The sequence below is a fragment of the Lepidochelys kempii genome, chromosome 9 (assembly GCF_965140285.1).
Source record: "Lepidochelys kempii isolate rLepKem1 chromosome 9, rLepKem1.hap1, whole genome shotgun sequence".
NCBI lineage: Eukaryota > Metazoa > Chordata > Testudines > Cheloniidae > Lepidochelys > Lepidochelys kempii.
Window position 1 is genome coordinate 28,828,830 of NC_136388.1, and position 24,847 is coordinate 28,853,676.

Genomic DNA, 24,847 nt, shown 5'->3' on the forward strand with positions numbered 1-24,847 from the left:
ACTGCTGGTTTGTATGATGTCCTGAAGGCACTTAACTCACTAAGAGTCTGACTTTTAAATATATCCAATTAAAACTTGAGAGCACATCATAGACTTGACTCTATGATGGGGGTTCCCCTGGAGAAGGCATCTTTGGCTGTCCCCCACTCACCAAACTTAAGGAGTGAGAAATGTTTCTGTATTCTATGTAACCTACTTGGGTCCCTTCTCTCCCTTTGGAAGAGACAGTCTCTTAAAACCCAAGGGATGTGGTCATACTCTTCTGTGAGGTATCTTGTGAACAATGAGGAGATGACACGTATAATGATGAGGGATTATCAGGTAAGAGAGAGAGTCAAAATTTCAGAACTTCAAAATGTTGAAATTTTGAAGAGAAAAATAAAAAAGGAAAAATTTCTCCCTTCATTTTTAACCAACTATGGTGCTGGTCAAATTTTTTCAGATTTTGACATTTTGAATGTTAAAACTCTTATTTTATTTTTCTTGCAAATCTCTTCCCTTTTCTTTTTTGACTAGCTCTATGCAGTAATGACCATTGTGGAGTTTACTGACACCCATCTGATTGCATATGTAACATACCCTTGAGGGAAGTTCATGTCAGACACACATACAGAGGGGGCGCTGTCATAATAGAACAGGATGAACACAACTGTCTTTAGATTCTTATCTAACAAGCAAGGACCCCAACTCATATCACAAACACAGTCCAAACTGCTTTTCCAGTTGCAGTCCCTAGTACTGGTACATCTACCCTTTAGGGTTTTTGATGAATTCTGGAGCAGAAACTTGCTAGGTTTTTGCAGCTGATTCTGGTCTAAGGTAAATTGGTTGCTGTATCTAAGATTCTGTTCTATCTGGTTTGTCTGCACTGCTCTAGATTCCATTGGCAGTTAGACCTATTGTCTGGAACTTCTTTTGGAAGTCAAGTTTAGGCCTGGCTGTGAGCTGTGTGCTTCTCGTTGTCTGTATTCAGAGGGCCCCTTCTCCTGAGGCCAGCCATCTGATCTATGTCAGCCCATTTGTGCCCATTGTTTATTAGCTAAATTTCTATACCAGGTCTGTCTTGGCCCCTTCTTTTTGATAAGCCAGAATACAAATAGTTGTCACTTGCTAACTCTTCTCTTGCCTAGACTTCCTGGACTCAGCTGGCCTGGTTGAGCTGTATGTTCCCTTTTTCCCCTGGTCTGCTTCTCTCTCCAACCATTTTCTAGTCCATGAGAATAGTCAGGGCAGGAAAGAAGACTATTTTGTCCTTTCTACTTCTAGACCCCACAGTTTCTCCCCACTGCAGCTTTGCTGCTTCCTGCCAACTGAAGTAATTTCAAACCAACTATTTCAGTGGTGTCCAGCCAGGGTAGGCCATCCCTGGTTGCGAAGGGAATACTGCTGTCTCCCTTACTTTAATATAATGGGCAACCACTATTTCCTGTAACTCAAGAATAGGGGAGAAGTTGTCTGCTCCACTTCTGCACATAGAGTCAAGGACTTTAAGGCCAGGAGGAACTACCAGATCATCTAGCCCGACCTCCTATATATCACAGAACGCCAACACCACCCAACTCCTGCACAATAAATTCAACTACTGAAATTAGACCAAAATATTACAGCCCACAAGAGACTAGGACTCAAGTCAGCCAGCCGTAGAGTTGTCTCACCACCCAATGGCTTCCTCACCATCTCCTTTGCTGCGTTTTCATGCCAGCCCATAAAAGATCTGAGAAGAGGGGCTGAGAGGTATTCTGAAGTGGCAGCCACCACCCCAAGAGGGAGCAGCAATCAAGAAAATTTTGGGGCTTTGGAAAAATCTAAACTGTAACATCTGGGGCAGGTAAGGGTAAGGGTCATAGCAGAGGGAGAGATGAAAACGGTGCTAAAGAGAAAAGAGGAAGGGCAGAAGTCTATGCTGGGTGTAAATCTAAAACTTAAATCCATTAAAATGTAATAAAACACAAGAAGGATTTGGATGATTGACTCCTGACTGCACAAATCACTGAGCTTGTACCCTCATAGCTATGCAACTGCAGCCCCATGAATAATTTACCTGTTTATTTTCTATCTCTGTCTATGTATTTATGGCACAGTGGGTTGTCATGGTATCTGAGCATGAAAAGAGAGGAAATTGGCCTTTGTTAGCCTTGGAATTATAGTAACTGGTCTTCAGTATACATGTCTGAAAGCATCTGAGAGAGCACCATTCTGAACAACTTAAGCTGTTGTGGCAAAACCTGCCCACAGAGTGTCACTGTTGATCCAATTTAGAATGTTCTCTGGCAGCGGAAGATATATAAAGAGAAGCAAAATTATGAAATGTTTCTTGTGTCAGTCGTCACCTGAACTCTCAAGACCTCTTGGTCTCTGCGTGATAAATGGCTGTTGAACGTTGGTTCCCAAATGTGCTGTTCCCCCATTGTAAGCACCTTAGAATTCTTTTTCTCATTCAAAGCCTATGGCTTCCCAGAATGGTGTTCTAATGAAAATGGTGTGTATAGCTGTGTAACAGGTTTGCCAGGTTTCATTAAGCTTGATGCTGTACGTGCACTTGACAGCACAACTCCCACTGAGGTCAGCGGCTGCAGAATAAGGCCCATGAAGTGCTTGTATGACACATGCAAATAAACTTGTCCATCATACACTTGTGACTATTCTGCCATTATAGCTAAAATGGAGTGGTGTTGTACCTTTGTTGGTCCCAGGATATTAGAGAGACAAGGTGGACAAGAGCGTAGTGATTGTCTGGTTTCACCCACTTAGTTGCTATTGGGGCATTTAGTGCACTGGATGAGGTGCCCCACATGTTGTTATAGGTGTGAGTAGGAGCCACAGATCTTGAAAGGTGTGTTCGGGGTGTATGTGTGTTGATCTTTGAACAGTGGAGATATGTCTGCAGGCTTTGGCTCTAGTCCTCCAGTCCCCAGTGCTCTGGCTGGGGCTGGGGAGACTGGGGCCGTGTGCTGCCCACCTTCCCGGGGGGCTGCAGCTGCCTGCCCTCCCTCACTTGAGTTAGTTTCCCAGACCTGAAGAAGAGCTCTGTGGAAGCTCAAAAGCTTGTCTCTCTCATCAACAGAAGTTGGTCCAAGAAAAGATATCACCTCACCCACCTTGTCTCTCTCTTATAGCTCATACTTCAGTAACAAAGCGACTGAAAACATGGACGTACTGAGGGAGAAACTCCCCCTGCTGTTACTGCACTTGGCTGCATGTGCTCAGCGATCTATTCCTAGCACACCACATGTCCTGCTCCACTAGTTGAGATCCTGTGGTGCCAGGGTATAGAGCACTGCCGTGAGCTGTACGCTCAGTACTCGTTTGGTCTGATTTCTTCTATATTTACTCTTGTGTTTGTGTTGGCTTCCTGTGTGTGGATGACTGTTATGTCTCCCCAGCACAGGCACCATGCTGGGTGGACACCTGCAGGGAGGCGGGGGAGTGTCTCAAAGCTGATACAGTTTACTCGTTTTTGAAGTGCTCCCCTTCCATCGACCAACCAAATGCAAACCAAAATAGCCCCGGAAGCTTACATTGCCTGAGGCAGCATTAACTCTCATTGGGATATTCATGTGGTTATTCACAGGGCCAACAGGCGATGGTGTTGGTGAAAGCATCTTTATCCCAGCTGTTCTCTCTCAAAACCCAAGGAGCTCAGTACTCCCGGTAGACCAGTGTAACAGTTTCCACTGTGTCCCATGATTCTCCCTCCACTCCAAAAGTGAGGGGATTCTACTCCACCCACACTGGATTTTTGCCATTCACCTAAATGGAGGAAATAAGCTGGGCCCATTTATCTAACTGTTTTATGTTCATAGTGGACTAAAAATCTAATCCATGAGGGGTGGTTTCCTGTAGCCCAAGGCGCAAAATGATATACAGGAAATCTGGAATTGGAAGTGAAAGATTAGTTGCTCTTTTTTGTAAAATAATGTAAAAAATTTGGTGCCCCAAATGCTCTGTATCCCAATTTCCTCATCTATAAAGGGGAGTTGGAAATTTTAACATTTCCAGAAAAAATAAGAGAAAATGTCTTTTTAAAAATGTTTTGTTTTTTCAACCAGTTCTACTAATTAATGGGACTATTCATGTGCTTAAATTTAGGCATATGCTTAAGAACCTTATTGAATCTGGGCTTAAGAATGAGAAGTGCTCTTATGCTCAATATTAGTGTTTTCTTGAACTCAATTTCTGTTGGCTTATTTTAAAAACTTGTTTATTGGTTTGTAAATATCAGCGATATGTCAACAAATGCTACTAATAGGTACTGTTTTTTCTTCTATCGGTTGAAAGTGGCTCTGAAGGGAATCAATTTCTAACTATTTGAAAACAAAATATACTTTGTACATATGGCAAGAGTCATGAAGCATAGCTGAGGATATAATTGGCAATAGACTTGACTGCCAGCATAGTCTCCTTACAAGTAGACGTTATCTTAGATTCAGGGAGGAGAAAACCATAACTGCCCTTGTCACGGAGCTCAAAGACGAAGGAGTATTTGATGCCCTGATCATAAGCCCAGTCCACAGAGCTACCAGAAGTAGGGTCTGTAAAACATACAATATTAGCATAATTAGTTGGTACTACAGAAACATAGTGACAGGAGAAAAGGGGCAAGAAACCCTTTTAAATAGGAGGGTCTGTGTGTCAGAGGGATGGGGAGGTCATTGAGATTATTATTATTGTGTATATAGCACCAATAATGTGCTAGGCGCTTAGTAGTCAAGCATGAGGACAAGGTCCCTGCCCAGAAGAGCTTGCAGGAGTATGTATTAGACTAGTATGTAAAAGGACTGAACTATACTAGGGGAGGATCTGGCTCAGAGATTTTACTTCATTTCCTGTGTTGTTCTTTTAATCTAAAATAAAGGTACTTTTGATCAAAAGCATATGGCCATTCATTGAATATGGGAAGTGTAACAATATGATGATATCTAAACAAAGACAAATTCATTCGGCGATAGTGAAGAAGTCCTTCTGGCTAAAAAGAATTTAAAACAAAAATGAAAAGGTATAGTGGCTACTTATGGGAAAGCAGGAGGCTACTCTTCTAATAATGACAAGAGGAAGAATTCGTGTCACAATTTTTATGGAAATACTATTGAAGATAGTGGCAGGAAAAGGTCCTATTTTTCTAACACTGGTGGAATGAGTGACAGTTGCCGTGTTTACTGTGTTGTTTTCTACTGGAACTGGGCAAGAAGAAGTACAAGGACTTAACAGATAGATGCTTAAAAAGCATCATGTATCAAAACAAGCTTTCTGTTTGAAAGATATAATCTCTAGAGCAAAATTATAAGTCACATAGTTCAATGTACCACCCTTTTTGTTTTCATGCAAGACCATGTAATATTTTGATTCACCAGTCAGAATGAGAAGCCTATTAATAATGAGCCCTATTCCCAAAACCATGATGACACTCTTCATAACAAGTTTGCTAATGCTGATGACAAGAATAAACACTTAGCAAACTATGGTAGGTTGGTTTACATGCTGTAAGAAAACAAAATCAGCATTTGCCAAATAAAAAGGATAAAACTAATGTTGATTTCAAGCTTCCAAACTTTTGTACAAACAGTGGAAAGTTACATAAAAAAGAAAACCTGTTTGGATACTTGACAGTGTCTCTCTAATATGATCCATGTTCCTCATGGTATCTGGGCTTGCAAAATGGACATTTTAATTCCAATCATTACATAGTAAATGTAAACAATAAAACAAGTAAACAGTCCACATGAACTGTTGGTCTCTGCTGTTATAGCCTAGAAGTTTTTTTAATTTTTTTTTTTTTTAAAAAAAAGCTTTTGCTCAGTGAATTTATTTGCCAAGGGTGTTTGGGTTCTCTTATTTACTATGCTTTAATTTGCAAACTTAAATGCTAGCAGCATATAGTGAAATGTCTTTCCTGGACCAAATACATTTTGGATCCTGAATCTTACTGTAAAATTATATATGGCTATCTCACATCTTTGCATGACAATTGTACACTAAAGCTGCTCCTTTTTGGGTGATCAAAATATTGATGAGTTTGCATTCTTTATTATAATTTTTGATGTAATTTTCTACTCTTCTTCTCTGGTAGAGACAAACATGGCAAAACCTGGGCTTCATGCTGTATTTCTTCCATCAGACCCAATTATAGATCTCACAAACACTGTGCGCAATTGTGTATGAGAGAGCTGTACCAGAGGAACATACTGTCCTTCACATGGGTCTCTCCCATGTAGGAGAGAAGAAAATCTTTATCTTCCAGTGGGTGGGGCAGCAGGGTAAGGCACATTAAGTGTGTGAGTGTGTGTGTGTGTGCGTGTGCATTGGCTCCTTTTGATCCCTTCTGCCTCCTTGGCTACCAGAGAGTTTACCTTGCTCCAGAAAATATTCCTCTGGAGGGATTACTATGAAAGCAGGAAAGTTCATTTAATTAAAGTTAAAGCTGATGGGGTTAATACTAATGTCCTACAGGTTTGATTGGACAGAGAGTAGCCACCCCACACTTCCTGACCATCCCCTCCCCAGCTACAGATTTAGTATCTCCCATGGGGTCAGGGAAGGGAGTTAGGAATGGTACGAGAGGCAACACTCCTCACTGCCCTGTCCTTGCCAGCACCCAGTTGGGGGCCTGCCCAGGTTTCAGTCCTTCTCTCTTGGAGGTGGAAGGGGCAGCAAGTCCCTGTATTACTAAATAACTGTGGTATGAGTGGTTTGTGTTTAAAAGAAAATGGATTCAGACACCTACAGATTAGAGTGGCCGATGCACCATATTCGTATGTTGTACCATACAGGCTGGATAAAGCTTCCACGGCTGCCTTTGCAACTTCGGTCTGGTTTTCAACAGGAAGAATGAGAGAGAGTGAAAAGGAGAGCTAGTTGTTTGGAGATTTAAATACTTTGAGCAAATGCCATGAAAGCATATTTGTTTGTTGAACAAAGTCTGTCTTCTTAACAATTAGAACGTGCCTGCCTCTTTCTGCCTGTACTCTCGGAGAACATTACATCATAACTATGGAAAGATACATTGACTCTTATGTGTAAAAGTTGTTATTGGTAACTAGGGGCTCAGTCCTGCACCTAGTGAAATCAACAAGAGTTTTGCTATTGATTTCAGCAGAGCGGGATTGAGTCTCGTCTCCACACATGGCATCTGGCAGGTGATACTGTAAGAAAGGGGATAGATTACATTATTCTTAAATTACAAATTAAGTTCAGAGCAAAAGTGGCCAAGGAAATGGTCATCAAGGAATCACTTATTCTGTGGCCTCATTCAGTAGCTTTTGGAAGAAGGATTACAAAGATTGAGGGGCTTGGTAATTGGATGGGGATCCTTTTGAACCAGTTCACCATTGTATTACTCCAGTTCTGCATTGGTGTTACTCCTTTGGAGTTAACTTGGAATAAAACTGCAGTACTGCCCCAGACCTAAATCACTGGTCTGAATGTGGCACAAATTGGTAGGGTAGTGAATGATTAGACATTTGTTGTTGTTTAGTGGCCAGTTTTATTTTTCATTTGGTGGATTTAGGATATTTCCTATTGTGTCCAAACCACAAATGCCATTGTGGCAGTCTTACTTGAGTGGGTAAGGACTCAGCAAGCAGACCTCTATCCCTACAGATGGGCTTGCTCTAGATCAGCCAGTCACCTTTCTAAATTCACTCACGGAACAATTACGATAAAATCTGATATTTAACAGGAGTTGATCACCTGCAGCTGGCAAACAGAGAAATGGGGCAACAAGCAGCTAATAAAAAGGTCCAGCCAATCTAATAACCCTGGCTTTGTTGTTGGATTGCCTAGCTAAGCAAGCAGCTGGAGGAGACACTTATATTGGAGGGTTTGGTATTGTGTCAAAGTTCCTCCTCTGTCTTGGTGGGTTCTGTGCTTATTGGCGGATTTGCTCGCCTCAGAGATTCACACTAGCCCACAGTTTGGCCACTTTCGTGGCTCAAATCTGCCGTTCACTCAGTTAACCTCATCACTGGCCAGCATGGGGAAAAGGAAGAAGAACAAAGGAAGAAGAACAATTCCTCACAGTCTCTGCTGATCCACCTAGTGGATCGGGGAACAGGCCAGAGACCTTCCCCTCTGGTGGAACCCACAGTCCAGTTCAACTCCTCCGGTATCAAGTAGGGAGTTGGAGGAATGGAGGGTTCCAGGGTTCCAGCCCAGGGCCCTGTAGATTGCAGCTGTCTACAGTGGCTCCTGTAACGGATATGTGACAGCTACAACTCCCTGGGCCACTTCCCCATGGCCTCCTCCCAACACCTTCTTTATTCTCACCACAGGACCTTCCTCCTGATGTCTGATAATGCTTGTACTTCTCAGTCTTCCAGTAGTATGCCTTCTCGCTCTAGCTTCTTGCGCCTCTTGCTCCCAGCTCCTCACACGCACACCATAAACTGAAGTGAGCTCCTTTTTAAAACCCAGGTGCCCTGATTAGCCTGCCTGTCTTAATTAATTCTAGCAGCTTCTTGATTGGCTGCAGGTGTTCTAATCAGCCCATCTGCCTTAATTGTTTCCAGAAAGTTCCTGATTGTTCTGGAACCTTCCTTGTTACCTTACCCAGGGAAAAGGGACCTACTTAACCTGGGGCTAATATATCTGCCTTCTATCACACTCCTGTAGCCCCCTTTTGTGGTGTGAGGGAAACCCTGGCACACATATATTTGGAGTGTGCCAGGCTGCAGCCCCTATTCCGGCTCCTCATGAATATTTTAGTATGCTTTTGGTTGCAGTTTTCCCCTCACCTTCTTATTTATACACTCCCTATCCACAGTCCCACAAAGTCACGGGATCTCCTGGTCAACCTCCTCCTGGCCCTAGCTAAAATGGCCATCTATAAAACCAGAGTGAGGAGGTTGGCCGATGGAGTCTCCTGTGAGTGTGGGGCCTATTTCCAATCCTTGGTCCGTTCACGTATCCAGGCAGAGTTCCTCTGGGCGGCGTCCACTGACTCTCTTGATGCCTTTGAGAAGCAGTGGGCGCTGTCCGGGGTTCTCTGCTCGGTGTCCCCGTCCGGTTCCCTTTGTTTGACCCTTTGACCACACTCCTGTCCCTGTTATTTCATTAGTTGTCCCCCGTATTTATTTGGTGCCAGGTCCTGTGGATCCCCCTCTTAGGCTGGTGGGGGGGGATCCTTTAGCAGTGAGCAGGCTTTGCCCGACCACTTCCCGGATCTCAATAGGATCACTCTCCTGTAGCCATCTGGCCTGACCCTGTCACAGTATATATATTTTTTTTCTTTATTGGGTGGACATTTAGAGAGGGTGCAGTTTGGAGTTTGTTAAATTTGACAGTGATCCGGTAAGAAAAGGTTGAGTTTGGCTGAAAATGTAGAGAGGGGTATGATCTCCTCCTCTGAGGTGCTAATGGATTTTTGTGTAGATAATGGGAGCAGAGATGGATTGATAATGGGGAGGGGGAAAATCACAAATAACTTGAAGTCATGTTTATTCCATGTGTTTTGAAAAGAAATGTTTCTGATTATTTGAAATATTTCACAATATTTGTTGAAAACAGAATATGAAAAAAAACTAAGTTATCTTATTTTCCCCATTTCTCCCTCTTTCCTCTTTCCACCTTCATTTCCTTCTACTATTTTGCCTCTAAAAAAGAAAAAATACTAAATTGAAAAGAAAATGAGAAAGAAAATCTGACTAAATGTTTCATTTTCCAGTTCCATAAAAAATATAAGCAACACAAAGTTGTGAAAATTTCACATTTAAAAAAAAACGTTTTTTGATTTTTTAAAAAGTTTCAGTTGAAAAATTTTCACCAGCTCTAAATGGGAATTGAAGGCACACAAGAACCCATGTGAAGGTCTCAGTATCTCAGAGTACATAGTTTCCAAAAGTTTACATGAGTACGCTACCCAAGCTGATTCTGATTTCATTTTTCCTGGTGTAAAGCATGAATAGCTCTGCTGAAGTCAGTGATGTATGAGATCAAATTCAGCCCTTACAAACTCATCATGGGTCTATTTTTCTCTACATACCAGTTCATCGTGATTAGGTGCTTTATGGAAAGTATAGCCATAAGGGAACATCAACATCTGAGAATAAGCATGGATGGTCAGGTAAGCCTTGATGGAAGAGAGGTGGTTACAAATGAAGGTGGCAACAGCTTTAGTCTCATCCTCCGACTCTGGTGCAGATCCATAGTAGGTTTCATTGCATGGGTCATCTGAGATGAAACCAGTAGCTGCAAATAAGATTCGTATTCACAGTTTATCATTATTTGAATTGCAGCCTAAATTCAGTTAAGTGTTAATTGGAATATTAAACTTCTTCATTTTCATTGACTGACCAATTTACCCACATCATCAACCAACTCCTGCTGATTAGTTTTAATATCTTCTTTATTTTAGTTAAATTACTTACTGCCCCACGCAGCAGCGAAATTCCTGTTCAGGTCAGTGCCAATGCATTTGGTGCTGGAGTTTTTGGAACGGTTTTTTCTCCACATACGATCCTGCAAGACAAAATGATTGAAGTATTTAAACCTCATCTTCCTTATTTTCTCAGATTGGGCACAGTGTGGAAGGTAAAAATTGATTCAGAACTTGTCTAAAATCCACATGGTTAACAGGAGGACTTTCATCTTTAAAATAAAAGACAATACCAGTCAAAGGAAAAGCAGTCCACAGGGAATGCACATCTAATGAATTTTTCCTGTGTCAGTCTGAGTCTCCAAAGCATGAACTGTACCTCAAGTCTACAATGTGTTAGCAAAGAACTGAACAATTAGAACAGGCATTTTTCTTCCCATTTGCTTGGATTTCGGTTCCCAGCTGGCTATATATGATGCTTTCAAGTAACTATAAACACAGGACCTGATGTGACTGCAGATAAAGTACTGAGAACTGCAGAGAATACAAAGAGAAAGCGTCCTGTTCTGATCCTTAGAACAATCTATCATATTTGAGAAGCAATGGAGTAATTATTAATGGCTGAAATTCATATATACCCCCTGATCCATATAACCCATGTAATCAAGCTTTGTACAGGGGCAGGGGATAGAATCTACCCCTCACATCCAGTCCATGGACTGCAACACAGCCCCTCCACCAATGTTGTCTGAATAAGGAGCACAGCTTTTGGTGTCCCCTATGCATGGGGTTGGGGCAATTGGATTGGTGTAAGTGTGGATCCACGTATCGTCATCCCATTCCAACTTAAATAGTCTTCTCTGCACCAGCCTGTTTAGGGCCAGTGTAGAGCCCCACTATGGTTAGCAGAAGATGCAAAAGACTGGCTGTGTAACCTCTTCATCCATTTCCCCATCTCCACAAAAGGTCAATGAGGGACTTGTACGGTATCAAGGACTTTGATCAAGCACTCCTACTTTACCTGGGTTAATTTTATCCTAAGATTTTGATAGTGACATGAACTAAAAATAAAAAACCTATGATCCTCTACATGGAAAATGATGTGATTCTCAGTCTTGAACAAGAACTTAGAAAAGCCAAATTGGCTCACAGCAATGATCCGTGTAGCCCTGTAGCCTGTCTTCTGACAGTGGCCAGTGCCAGATGCTTCAAAGGGAATGAACGGAACAGGACTATTTTGAATGATTCAGTTCCTGTCATCCAGGCCAAGTTTCTGGCAGTTGGAGGTTTAGGGACCTCCAGAGCATGGGGTTGCATCCCTGACCATTTTGGCTAATAGCCATTGATGGACCTATCCACCATGAACTTACCTAATTCCTTTTTTTAACCCAGTTATACTTTTGGCCTTCACAATATCCCCTGGCAGTTAGTTCCACAGATTGACTGTGCATTGTGTAGAAGTACTTCCTTTTGTTTGTTTTTAAAGCTGCTGCCTATTAATTTCATCAGGTGACTCCTAGTTCCTGTGTTATGTGAAGGGGTAAATAACACTTCCTTATTTAATTTCTCCACAGCATTCATAATTTTATAGACGTCTATTATATCCCCCCTTAGTTGGTCTCCTTTCTAAGCTGAACAGCCCCAGTTTTTTTAATTGCTCCCCATATGGAAGCTGTTCCATTCCCCTACTCATTTTTGTTGCCCTTCTGTGTACTTTTTCCAATTTTAATATATCTTTTTTGAGATGGGTTGACCAGAACTGCACACAGTATTTAAGGTGTGTGTGTACCATGGATTTATAATTTTCAGTCTTATTATCTATCCCTTTGCTAATGGTTTCTAATATCCTAATAACAACTAGATCTTTCTTGGGTGGTAACAGTTAACTTAGACCCCATCATTTTGTATGTATAGTTGTGATAATTTTTTCCAATGTACATTACTTTGCACTAGAGGGAAGTATTGGCAATCTAAGGGAATCCTTGGTCTATTAAATAATTGGTTACAGTATTGTTCTAAGTTGTACTCTCAGGAATAATAACTTCAAGGTCATAGAGAGATGTTTTTATTTTAAGTGGGGATGTAAAATCTTAATGACTCTCAGACACTAAAATAGGTGAGTGATAGAAAATAACTAAATGTGGATAGTACTTGAGTCCAGCTCCAGATATAGCCATCAATGTTGAACACCGGGAGAACATAGAAGTTCAGACTGTCCAATAGATGTGTCATGATCTTGTCCTTCTTATAGGTGCTGGCTGCCTGTAAGAGAGAGACATGTACACAGAAGTATGGTTTAGTTCAGTGGTTTTCAAACTGACGGTCACGACCCAGTACTAGGTCGTGGAATGTAAAGCACTGGGTTGTGGTGGTTCTGGTCAGCAATGCTGACCGGGCCGTTAAAAGTCCTGTCGGTCGTGCTAGGCTAAGGCAGGCTAGTTCCTACCTGTTCGGACACCACGCTGTGCCCCAGAAGCGGCCAGCAACAGGTCCGGCTCCTAGGTTGGGGAGCCACGGGACTCTGCATACTGCCCCTGCCTTAGCTCCGGACTCCCATTGGCCTGGAACCATCCAATGGGAACTGGGGGAGGGGGCGATGCCTGCAGGCAAGAGCCGCATGGAGCTGCTTGTGCGCTTTCACCTAGGAGCCAGACCTGCTGCTGGCCGCTTCTGGGGTGCAGCACAGTCTGCGGTGCCCGGATAGGCAGGAAGCCTGCCTTAGCATCCCCGCTGCATCTCTGACTGGGAGCTGCCCGAGGTGAGCCCCCCAAACCAGGAGCCCCTTCCTGCACCCCCAACCCCTTCAACCCTGATCCCACCCTGAGCCAGCACCCCCAACCCAAAGTCCTGACCCCCTCCTGCACCCCAACCCCCTGTCCTAGCCCAGAGCGCCCTCCCACACTCCAAACCCCTCATCCCCAGTTCCGTTGCATTGTGGGCATCACCAATTTTCTTCACCTGGGTCGCCAGAAAAGAAGTTTTAGAACCACTGGTTTAGTGCAGCTCTGTCCCAGCATTACATTGTTGAAGACTCCAATTATGTAATAAAAAAATGATTTCACAAATACAGATGAGTTTCAGCAAACAAGTACTTTAACACAGAATATGCCAAGAGATCAAAAAGATCTTTTTCATTATAAATTTGCCTTTTAATTTAGACCAAAACCCCACCCAGAGGGGTCTTTTTCAGATCCTGCTTCCCTTACTCCACCCCCACAACAGCCACATCGGAGAAAAGGGGCAAGTCTCCAATTTGGCTTTCTTCCCCTCTCCTACAGAACAGTTATTACAGTCTATGAGGTATCTTTCACATTCCATTTAATTGCTGGGGAAAGGATATTTGGCTACTCTTGGTGGAGCGCCCACTATAGGATACGAGTAGTACTCTGTGGTAACTGAGCATGGCTAGGCCTACATAGCTCCATACAGCAAAGGAAGTAGGCCAGGATGTAACCCCTAGCAAAATTCTGGATGTGGAGTATCTGAATGAGATCATGTTTGCTCACCTGCTTCACAAACCACTGGCAGAATGCAGGTGAGATCCATTCTCGTGCATGGATCCCACAGTCCATGAAAATGGCCTTCTTCCTGCCGCTCTCCTTCCCAACCTGCTCAAAGACAAAGATGTTACTCTTCTTCGTTGTGGAGCTGTTCCTCTATTAACTGGGCCCTGTAGAGCCCACACTGACACTTCTACAAGAAAAAACATGGCCCTTTTAGCCTGTGGCCCTTTGAGAGAACTTTACAGGAAAAAAAAAGTATCCAAAGTAGTGAATGCTACACTTTATATGTAGAACATTCAGATCTGATATGAATAGTGATGTCATGAAACCTGCCCCTCTCTTCTGTATGGTAGAAGGAAAATGTCGGTGTAGTTACCTATGGTGCTTGCAGCTATATAACTACTATGATTTTGTTTTCTTTTATGGTTGCTTTAAATATCACATAGACTATTGTCTGAAGAAGCAACTGCCATTTCGTGAGACACGAAACACGCTGCTGTCTCATGAAGACTTTACTATTTTTTGTTCTGATTGTTTTCTCTTAACCTACAGAAAGTCATTCACGCTGAAAGTATATAGTTTTTGTGTGCAGAAAACTTATCAAGTGTTAAAAATGCAGTCATCAAACTCATTTATTTTGCCCCTAGTCTGAATGGGGTAACTGAGAGTCAAGAATACTGGGCTTTTAAACCGTAGGTATTTTGTGTACAGCTAGAACCCAGTTCACTTTTATACTGGCTGCAGCATTTTTTAATGCCTTTATCCTCTGACACCGAATTGAAAAGTCTTGATGGGAAATGTTATTTCAAGCAGGATTAATTCCTTATTGGATATCCATGGCCTCAGTATGAGACAGTGTCACAGAAAGTGGCTGGGCCTCTCTTCCACCTCTCTTTCTGTCAGCCACAGAGTCCCTGTGCACGAGAGGAGTTTCTCCATGGTCCCAAAAGAGGAGGGAAATGCTATGAGAGCAGCACTCCATCCTCACCTCGTGGGTGCGATCCATGAGATTTGAGTCCTTCTCACAGAAGTCTTGCCTAAGTAAGGCTTACGGGATTTGGCTCTAAATGAAGACCCGCTGATCTGTGTATTTTCATAGATCTTTTGTTAGGTATTCAGCATCTAGACCATATTTAAGGGACCATAGCTAATGTACTCAGTATTGGCTTATATCCGTCTGTCTGGGTCCTTTTACCACATACATCACTGCAGTATCCTATCTGTCTCTGCAAACCCTGTATCTCCATTGCTATTTCCCAACTGCAGTGTCAGTGTTAAATCTGGTCACTTTCTCAGGCAATATGTCATCTAAATGTGTTTCTTCATATTAGCGTTGGAAATGTAATAGACTAGAGCAGTATTATTTATGTATGATGCTGTTTTCACCTCTACTTAATTAATTTGTTATATATTGGAATATCTGAACCACTCTTCATGTGCGTAATCTCACCGGAAAGAAATGCATACCTTAAGGAGGTACATAGGTCGCTTTTCAAAAGTACTTCCAATCTGGATGCGGGAGACCAGTTTTGGATAAATTTTAGTAATTCTAGCAGTCCAGGCAGCAATCTAGATTAACAAATCATGTGCAGTTACGGAACAAGTTTTGGATTAAATATGATTCAGAATCAAAGGGAGGCTGTCTCTGATTACAGTACTGATTCAGGAAAGCATCCTCATTCAGGGTAGCATGTAATCACATGCTTAAATTTAAGCCAGTAGGACTTAAGCACATGCTTTCTTGTTTTCTTGATTCAGGGCTCCATTTGCCTCAAAGGGTTAAATATCCTTTCCCCAACCTGAGTAATTTGATTGGCTGCTTGGGTTATATACAGGGGAAAATTGGAGCAATCTCATTTCCCCCTTCCCTCTTCCAGGCTTCAGGGGAACTGCAGAGATGCTCCTTGGTGGCTACTTGGAAGCTGGAATGGCCTCTCAGTAATTTCTCCCCCTCCTCCCACTCCCTTTGTGCAGAGAGCAGGACTAGAAGATTTGTATGGTGGCAGATTATCTGATTCCATTTCTCCCCCACAATGTCCCGTTCCCAAACCCCATTGCACATGACTAACCCACAGGGATGGGGCCCCATGCTGTACAAAAGGTGTACACTTTCTCTGTGGCCTTTTCAAATTCTGCTGGAGAGGCCTCTACAAATCCTGCCAAAGAGACCTCTGCAGCTGTGAAGGGGAGACCAGGATTTGCCCGTAAATCCATAAGCTTTGTACCGTACCTTGTACCAGTCATTGTACTTCGTGTAACTGTGTCTGCTAGTAAAATTCCTTTTGCCATCAAACTGTTTTTCAATCTTTTCTTGCAGGTTATGCAATACAATTCTACAATACAAAATAATATATATGCTGGCTGGTAAAGAAAATATTAATCACATTCAATAAGTCCGTCTAAGACAGCGGTTTTCAAACTTTTTTCATTTGTGGACCCCTAAAAATTTCAAGTGAAGGAGCAGACCCCTTTGGAAATCTTAGACATAGTCTGTGGGCCCCCAGGGGACTGCGGACCACAGGTTGAAAACCACTGATCTAAGGTAATTATAGGGCTCATTGGCATAGTCTGTGAGCACCTCACAGACTTCAATGAGTTTATTCTTACAACACCTCTGTAAGATAGAGAAGAACTATCCCTATTTTATAGATGAGGATCTAAGGCACAGAAATACTTTTGCCTACTCTATACTAGAAAATTAGGTTAGTTTAACTACACTGATGAGGGGTATGAAAAATCCACGCCCCCATGCAGTGATGCTAATCCAACCTAAGTCCCTGTGTAGATAGCATTAGAAGAATTCTTCTGTCGACCTAGCTACCACCTCTGTACCAAACAACATCCAAGAACCATACAACGTCCGTGCAGTCATTCCTTTCATGCAACCCCCACCAACACTGATTCTAACAACAGATGCCTCTCTAATAGGCTGGGAAGCCCACCTAAATGACCGCAAAATCCAGGGCAAGTGGTCTCTCATGGAATTGTTTCTCCATAACAACCTTTTGGAACTAAGAGTTGTCATAAATGCCTGCACACACTTTCTCCTTCTCATCAGAGATACACAAAAGTTATGACAAACAATATAGAATGCATGTTTTACATATATTGCCAATAGAGTGCCACATAGCTCTGGGGATGATCTGCGTCCTGGAGAGGACTTAGGACTGGGTCAGATGCTGGTTTAAGAGTGCCCTCCATGAGGAGGAATTTCAGCTTTAGCTCCCAGTTCTTTCGGGACCTAGCTTTCAACTGTTGGCAGAAGGTGCACTTCTGCAGGATTTTTTTTTTGAATTGAAGAACGGAAATTTTAAAGTACTACTAAAAAGAATGGAAACTCTAAGAAGAACTATAAACTAACACTATTAAATATAACGTAAGTAAGTAAACTGGACTGCTACTCGTTCCGTCTCAGGGCAAGGGTGGCTGAGAAGGAACAAAGGGCAGTTGGCCTGTGCAGCGCTAGATAGCCTTATGGCAGAGCATGAGGGAGGGAGGGCGTATGTGTGGGCCAGATGGACTCTGCTACCAAAATTCTCCGATTAGAGGCACAGATGCACCTACAGTGGAGCACCCATACTAGATCTAAGGGCACTAAGCATACTGTAGAGTTTTAAGTGTAGACAAGCCCTAAGAGACTTGCCCAAGGTCACACACAAATTATGTGTCAGAGCAAGGAATTGAGCTTGTGGGTTTCCTGATTCTGAGGCTAGCACTCTAACTACTGGACCATCCTTCCTCTCTGATCAGGTATATTTAAGAACATAGTATTATCAAGCCAAAGAAAAACGCTGTACAGACTAACTGTAGTAAAGTCCTTGTACTTGGTTCAGAAAGATAATAAACTTCCAGGACATTATTTTTAGTATAGTTGAGTTTACTTCAGACGATGGCTTAAAAGCGGTGACGAAAGTTTTAGGTCTCTAGGTACTCAATCATTCTCTCTCTGCTGAGCCCACTATATTAATAGCGTGTGCTATTTCTCTAGGGTCTTTTATCTGAGGATGTCAAAGCACTTGCAGACACTTATGAATTAAGTCTCGCTGTGATGTAATTATTATCCTCATTTTACAGATGGTGACAAGCAGGTTAACACCCAGATTTCCCTTTTTTGGGGGTATCCATCTGAGGACACATTGGGCTTGATTTTCAGCAGTACTGCACATCCACAATGCTCATCAAAGTCAGTGGGACTCCATGTATATGTAAGGGTTGGCCCCATACATCCTTTACAATACTAGGGACCTTGGTTGTGTTGTTGGGATTCTGTAGCACTAAAACAAATCAGAGAAGTGGTTTAGGAAAAATGCAAAAATCTTAGCACTCGGAACCAAAGTAAAATCTAAATCCTTGGACATTTCACAACCCTAAACAATGGTATTCCTGTGTAAAGATTTTCTTGTTTGAGTGGAGTGCAACAGATATGGGATTAATTGAAAGTCAGAGGAATGTGAGCTCCTTAGACACTTAGGTGTTTCTGAAAACCCCCTCACTGGTCTCCAGACAACTTCCTTTTATTCTGCATTGGGCTAGAATAATTAAGTAAAACTTACTCATATTGTATTTCATTCTGTTCCATGAGGGTCTGGACAGATCTAGACTGATGTGTACTGACATGGAAATCCACCTGCATCTGAGTGACTATATGAGGGGCTGAATCTGGGTGCCAGAAGTCAAGCTGCACAGGGAGAAATTCAAATTGTCTCATTTTAGTATGTAGTCAAGTCAAGCATGCACTTGTGAATGGTGAGTAGTTTAATGCTCAGGAGAACCATTGTCGGTCAGTGTTTTGTTTTCTCTTTGAAATAAAGCCCTATTTCTATATATTTCTGAGAATGGAACCATCTCAGAAGTTCGAGTCTGCTATGAAGGACTGTTTTTCAACTGCTCTGGGATTGATCATTCAACAATAACTGCTAAATCATAACTGGTGTCATTTTAGATTATGATTTAAAAAAATATTTTTTCCTAAAATACTCCCTTGAATGCAAACAGGAGAAAAGAACTGCAATCATTGCTCCAGTCGCACAAAACATGTTTTAGCGTATCAACAAACTCGAAGAAACTGAAACTGGGGCCCCAATGAAAAGGTATTACATGTCTGCTCAAACTCCCATTGATTTCAATTGGAGCTCGATCAGGAGGGTCCTTCATTTAAAACATGTAAGCATGAATCTAAAATTCATCCCATGCTTTTATGAAAAGGTGATGCTCCAGTTCTGCTGCTGTTTAGATGTTAGCAGAACTTCTTTTCATATTATAGTAGAAATCACAATGCTTCTGTTATTGTAGCCAATGGCAAAATTCCCATTACAAAAAGAGAATGTTGACATTGACTTCAATGGGAGAAAGACCAGGCTCTCAAGAGGATATTATGTAAATGCACAGCATTTCATTTTCATCAGTATAGTTAATAATGTGTTAGGCATTCCAAGATCAACACTTCTTTTTGGAGATGTAGACTGCATACAATTTACATTGCATCATGCTGAAAATTATGGAAACTTTCAAACAATATGTTTTTTTATTCTCCTAAAATATGGTCCAGTTTTGTTCAGTATTTTTAAGTGACTTTAGATGTTTTCGTGATGGGGGAGGAAAAATATGTTTAATTTGAAAAATTTTTGTAGCCCTTCAATGTTATTTGGATTATAAACTAGTGCTTCTTTTTGCTTTTATTTATTTGGATTAATTATAGTAACATAGTTTTTGAAAAGTCCTTAGGCTACAGTGTGGAAAAGTCAGCTTGTCATGCTGCCACTGAAGTCATAACAGTTCCATTAAAATGTCGTGGAACCCCTGCATGGTTTTCAAAAACTATTTTACAGTTTTGCTTTATAAACATCTTGAACATACATAAACCCAAAGGTTGATATGGAAAGGTAAGTGTGCTGAAAGCAGCTGAATTTGCCATATATCTATTTTAGTGCCCTCTTTTCTGAACAGAAATCTTTTTATGATAAGGTTCACATGAGAGCAACATTTTGTGACTGATTTATAAACTTCTGATAGACTCCTAAGTAAAATAGCCCTGGAGTTGCTGTAATATTAAAATGCTAGGTACAGTACTTTCTAAAAGGCTCTGTATGTAGAAAACCCTTATGTTAACATAAAGGCCACATAGCAGCTAGAAAATATTTTCCTCTGGTTCATTCCATCTGGGAAGAGAAATGGGTTTTCCTCAGAATTGGCATGGGAATTTTTCCCATTAAATCCATAGATCCCTCAAGATCTCTGCATCTTTGTCCAATCAGCAGAAATTTCCAGTTGGAAATCTGTCTAGTTTGCAAAGAGAAAGAGCTTTTGAATAGTCTAGGACTATGGGGAAGAATTCAGCAGAGCTGCAGCTCTGACCACCTCTGTGGGAGTAGGGGATTTTTGGGGTGCATTATTTTACCCTGTGTAGCACAGAGCAACCTCCATTGAGTTCAATGGCAGCTGTGCATATATATGTTAATACAGAATTTGTGATGTCTTAACTGCTTTATCTGTCTCTAAGCTAGATTGGAAGCCCCTGAGGATAAGGGCTGTGTCTTGTTTAATGTCTGTACAGTCCCAAGCACGTTGTCAGAACTCAATAAAAATATGACATTGTCTTGTAATATAGTCAAGTATCAGAGGGGTAGCCGTGTTAGTCTGGATCTTTAAAAGTGGCAAAGAGTCCTGTGGCACCTTATAGGCTAACAGACTAACGGCTTATGCTCAATACGTCTGTAAGTCTATAGGGTGCCACAGGACTCTTTGCAGTTGTAATATAGTGTTATTTAAAAATTTCCACACCACAACGTACCAGGTATTGAATAACCAGAACCCAAATCCCCCATAAAATTTCTCACCTGTTTAATGTTGGCCAGGTACTTCAAGAAGTTCACTTGTTTTTCATTCTGAGGCTTCACACGGTATACCTTTGCACTTCAAAACATAAAGGAAAGAAGTGAGTAACAGATCTGAGCATCAAAAATGTTTCTATCCAGGTTCAGTTAAAGTGAGAAAGCTCTACCTGTCAAAACAGCAAGAAGAAGTAAGAGCAAAAGTAGCTACAATCAAGCCTAAAGGCACCATAGACTTCATGTTTCTTGTTTCTCTAGAGCAAATACTGTCTGTCAGCTCAGTTCTACTCGTCTTCTTATTGCTCTGTGAGCAACTGACTTCCTCTTGGGGTTTTATTGGACAGCATGAGGTGGTTTTGTGAGGTTTTGTGACTTAACCTACATGCATATTTAATGTAATTAAGATTCATATTAATTATTCCAGGCTAGATGGGAGAAGAACACTATGCCTACTTTGTGTGATCATCTACATTTAACATCTGAAAAAAACCAACCCCACAACTGGAGGTTGGCTTGTGAATAAAAGTCTCAGTGATTAGTAACGTACTCCACAGGAAGTCTCATTTGTTTCAGTTAGTTGTGTAAGCAAGGTACTCTTCATTGTGAGTAAGGTCAGTCTGGCTAAAAGGTACAATAAGAAACAGTTACTTGAATGAAGATGTGATTTGTATAAATTAGAACCCAGCCAGCAACAGGCTACCCATGCCCTTTCACCTACAAATCTCCCATTGAAGTCAATGGGAGCTTATTTTTAAAAGGACTGTGGGAAATGGGCAAGTTAAATAAGACACACTTATTTAGATTTTTTTTCAGGGGATGTCTGTGGTTTCCCCTCCTTTTTTACTGTGCAGATGCATATGGGAGTGGAGTCACAGAGTTATCCCAGCTTGTGTCTAGATTAACTTGCTCATTTAAATAACTCATTTATTTCTGCTTGTGGCCTTTTCTAGACTTGAGTCAAATTCTGGCTAATTGAAGTCAATGGGAGTTTTGCCATTGATTTCAATGGGAACAGGATTTGGCACTACGTCTTTAGATGGCTGACACATTTTCTTCAGACAAGTGTTATGTATGTGTCAGCCACTCCTCAGAAATCTAAACTGCCATCAGAAAATGTCAAAAATGATGGTTAAGACCTGCTTGATTTTTATCCCCATGTCCTTTATCACATATACACATACTGTGTCTTATCTGGATCTAGTACTTTTTGTCAATAGTAGTCTTTCATATCCATTTCCTTTGTTACATGTGTACTATCTAACTCTTCTGCAAAAGTGCTTACCAATGCATTGACTTCCTCACATTCTCTGCTATCAACTGCGAGCTAAATTCTGCTCTCGGTTACACCCCTGTAACTTTAGAGAAAGATTGTAAAGTCTTTGGAGCAGGGATTGTCTTTTCATTATTATATGTGTGCAGTGTCTAGCATAATGAGTCCCTGTCTCTTGCTGGGGACTCCAGGAGCTACTGCTGCACAAATAATAAAATCAATACCTCACATTTACACAGGTATAGTTGAGAGAAATCTTTTCCCCATTTTTTCAAATTCAGCGCTTATATAAGCAGGTAGTGCTTAATGGATTTCAATGGAGTTTTGCCTGTTTACACCAGGGCTGAATTTGACCCACTTTCTCATTTTTACTTTCATGTACTACAGATATGTTTGCTAAATGTATTGTTTGAATATTCTTTCCAGTTTGATGTTGTTTTAATGATCTATTTTAATACTTATTTTTATAGGTTTCAGAATCTTCCTCTCTACTAGATTTGTTATTTAAAAGTATTTACTTATCTATTCAAAAGTTTTATACCATGTAAATTCCATTTTTCCTTGTTCAACCATATCTCTGCTATTTTAATGTTTACGAAGTAAAAAGTATTCAGCAGTCATATGCATACAGTATTTCTAGATTCGGTTTAAAAGAATTAACATTTCTGTAGCACTTTCCCTTCTTACCTCCCCTTTATTCACCCTTTCTCTATCCTTGGGCCCTGAGCCTACAAATACTTATTGTGCTTAACTGTGAACAGTCCCACTCACTTCAGTGCAGTGAATCATGATAGTAAATTTAAGCACATGTGTAAGTGTTTGGGGTCTTAATTAGGGATCCATGAACTTCCCTTTAAATTCTTCTTCCTGTCTCTCTTTCATTGATCTAAAATGCTAGCCAGATTACTTTCCACACTAGTAGTCAGACTTGTTTTGGTAAGGATGAAGTCCATTTCTCTGATAAAATGTTGCTTTTCAATTCAAAAGAATCCTGGGTTTTGCATTATTGTGTACATAATTCTCTCTGCTGATGGCTGAAAGAATTAAGTTCAGAGCAACATTGAGCCTTTGGCCACAAATACAATGTAGTTATAGCTATGTCTGATAATGCCATTAGCTCTTACTATTGCTCGGATTATCATCCTCCAAATGTAGAAACTGTGGACATTCTAGGAGGTGCATAAATAAATTGGGAACTGTGTTAATTGCCTTGCTTTCAGTATATCAGTCTCTTTTTAGTTCTCAGCTTCTGTTAGTGTTTTTCGGGCATTAGAGTTAAGTTCCAAGTCCTAGTCATTCAAATGTAGTTATACAGCCTATGAAAATGGGTAATATTTTGTCATTTATGGGTATAAACAGCTGCTGAGTTTATCTACTCTGACCTATTTCTACCTAGCAGTTCCTCACATGAACTGTAGATGAAACAGTCTCTCTTCTCTCTCAGGAAGAAAGAACAGCATGAGAGGTACAGCACGGACTGTAGAGAAACCTTATGCTATGTTCTCTCTTATCTCCCCCCACCAAAAAAACTTGTTAAGCTCTTTTAAGTCTTTCTCATATAAAGGAATACTGAATCCCCATTTTTCTTTACATTTATAAACAGATGGAGGCTCCATAGCAACCAAAGAATATTTCCAATGAGCATCATGCAGTAGCATTCCATGCATATGATGCACACTTTTACATTCCTTACATTCAACTGCCTGAGGATTTCTCTCACCTGACATAACCAGGAGAAGACCTACTGTGAATTACACAAGATTTGCTAGTGTTTAGCAGCAGTTCTGGAAATAAATCTTCAAGACTCCAAGATTTCTTAGGGATGTTGGAGATGAGAAAGTGAACCAGTCCTTGTAATAATTAATCCAGGCTCTGACAGTATTCTGAGGATTTGGCTGCAGCTAACACATTGGGGAAATTCTTTGGCGCGTGTGACATAGATCCCTGGCTCCTGAATTGTGTCTCATAGAGGTGAGGCAGGGAGGCTGAGCAAAATAAATTTAGGAAAAAATAATTGGGGTTTTTTATTGGGAGGGAATCAATATCCCTCTGGGGGGAAATGTCAAAGATAAGCTATTAGGAACAGTATAAGTCACAACAAAAGGTCACTAGGGCTGAATGTTGCTCAGTGAGGTTTTACCTTAGGAGAGGGCAGGCAGAATGAAGGAATCTGCTTGCCCACTGCTAATCCAGACTCTGGATGAAAATGGTCATCAATGAGGACTTTCACAGAACATTACTGGAAGGGTCTTAACAATTCCTGGTAATAGTGGGTCTGAATCTGCTCTCACATCTCCACTGAAACAAAAGGTATAAAATTGGTGTGAGATCAGAATCAGCGACGTGTTTCTTCCTTATGAACGTGGATACGTATGAATTAGTCATTCTGTTTTTCATCATCTGTGTGAATAGCGACATATCCTTTTTCCAGCTGCACTTGAAGCGACTTACACTTTGGAGCGTTCTGTGTGAGAAGTACACATTTGACACTAAAACACACTGAGATTGACTGGTATCTGGTGTTAGAGACATGGCAATGGATACAAATAACTTGACTGTTAGTTTTAATCTTTGTTTTTTAGAAGAAAGTCTGCCAGGGCTCCAGGATTTAAAAGTAAATAAATCATTTCCAGTACCCAGAGCCACTCGGAAGGGAGTGAAGGTGCCCCACATGAGTGGTGATAGCTGGAGGCTTTATGCATGGGGATGCCAGGAGCATATCAGGGCATCAGATATCATAGTAATTAACCACGTATAACTAAAAAGAAAAGGAGTACTTGTGGCACCTTAGAGACTAACCAATTTATTTGTTAGTCTCTAAGGTGCCTCAAGTACTCCTTTTCTTTTTGACAGGTTTCAGAGTAACAGCCGTGTTAGTCTGTATTCGCAAAAAGAAAAGGAGTATTTGTGGCACCTTTGGTTAGTCTCTAAGGTG

At 41.2% G+C, this 24,847-nt stretch overlaps 1 protein-coding gene across 1 annotated transcript; it reads right to left on the reverse strand.

Annotated features, from left to right (window-relative positions):
• Positions 1-4,343: 4,343 nt before the first annotated feature.
• On the reverse strand, positions 4,344-20,883 carry LOC140916885 (mast cell carboxypeptidase A). Its single transcript, XM_073358775.2, has 11 exons — positions 20,813-20,883; positions 20,649-20,724; positions 18,366-18,490; positions 16,043-16,145; positions 15,280-15,381; positions 13,816-13,917; positions 12,461-12,571; positions 10,362-10,452; positions 9,977-10,182; positions 6,722-6,806; positions 4,344-4,532 (listed from the first exon to the last, which is right to left on the reverse strand). Exons 1-11 carry the CDS (start codon positions 20,881-20,883, stop codon positions 4,345-4,347), a joined length of 1,260 nt encoding a protein of 419 aa, XP_073214876.2. The 3' UTR covers position 4,344.
• Positions 20,884-24,847: the final 3,964 nt, after the last annotated feature.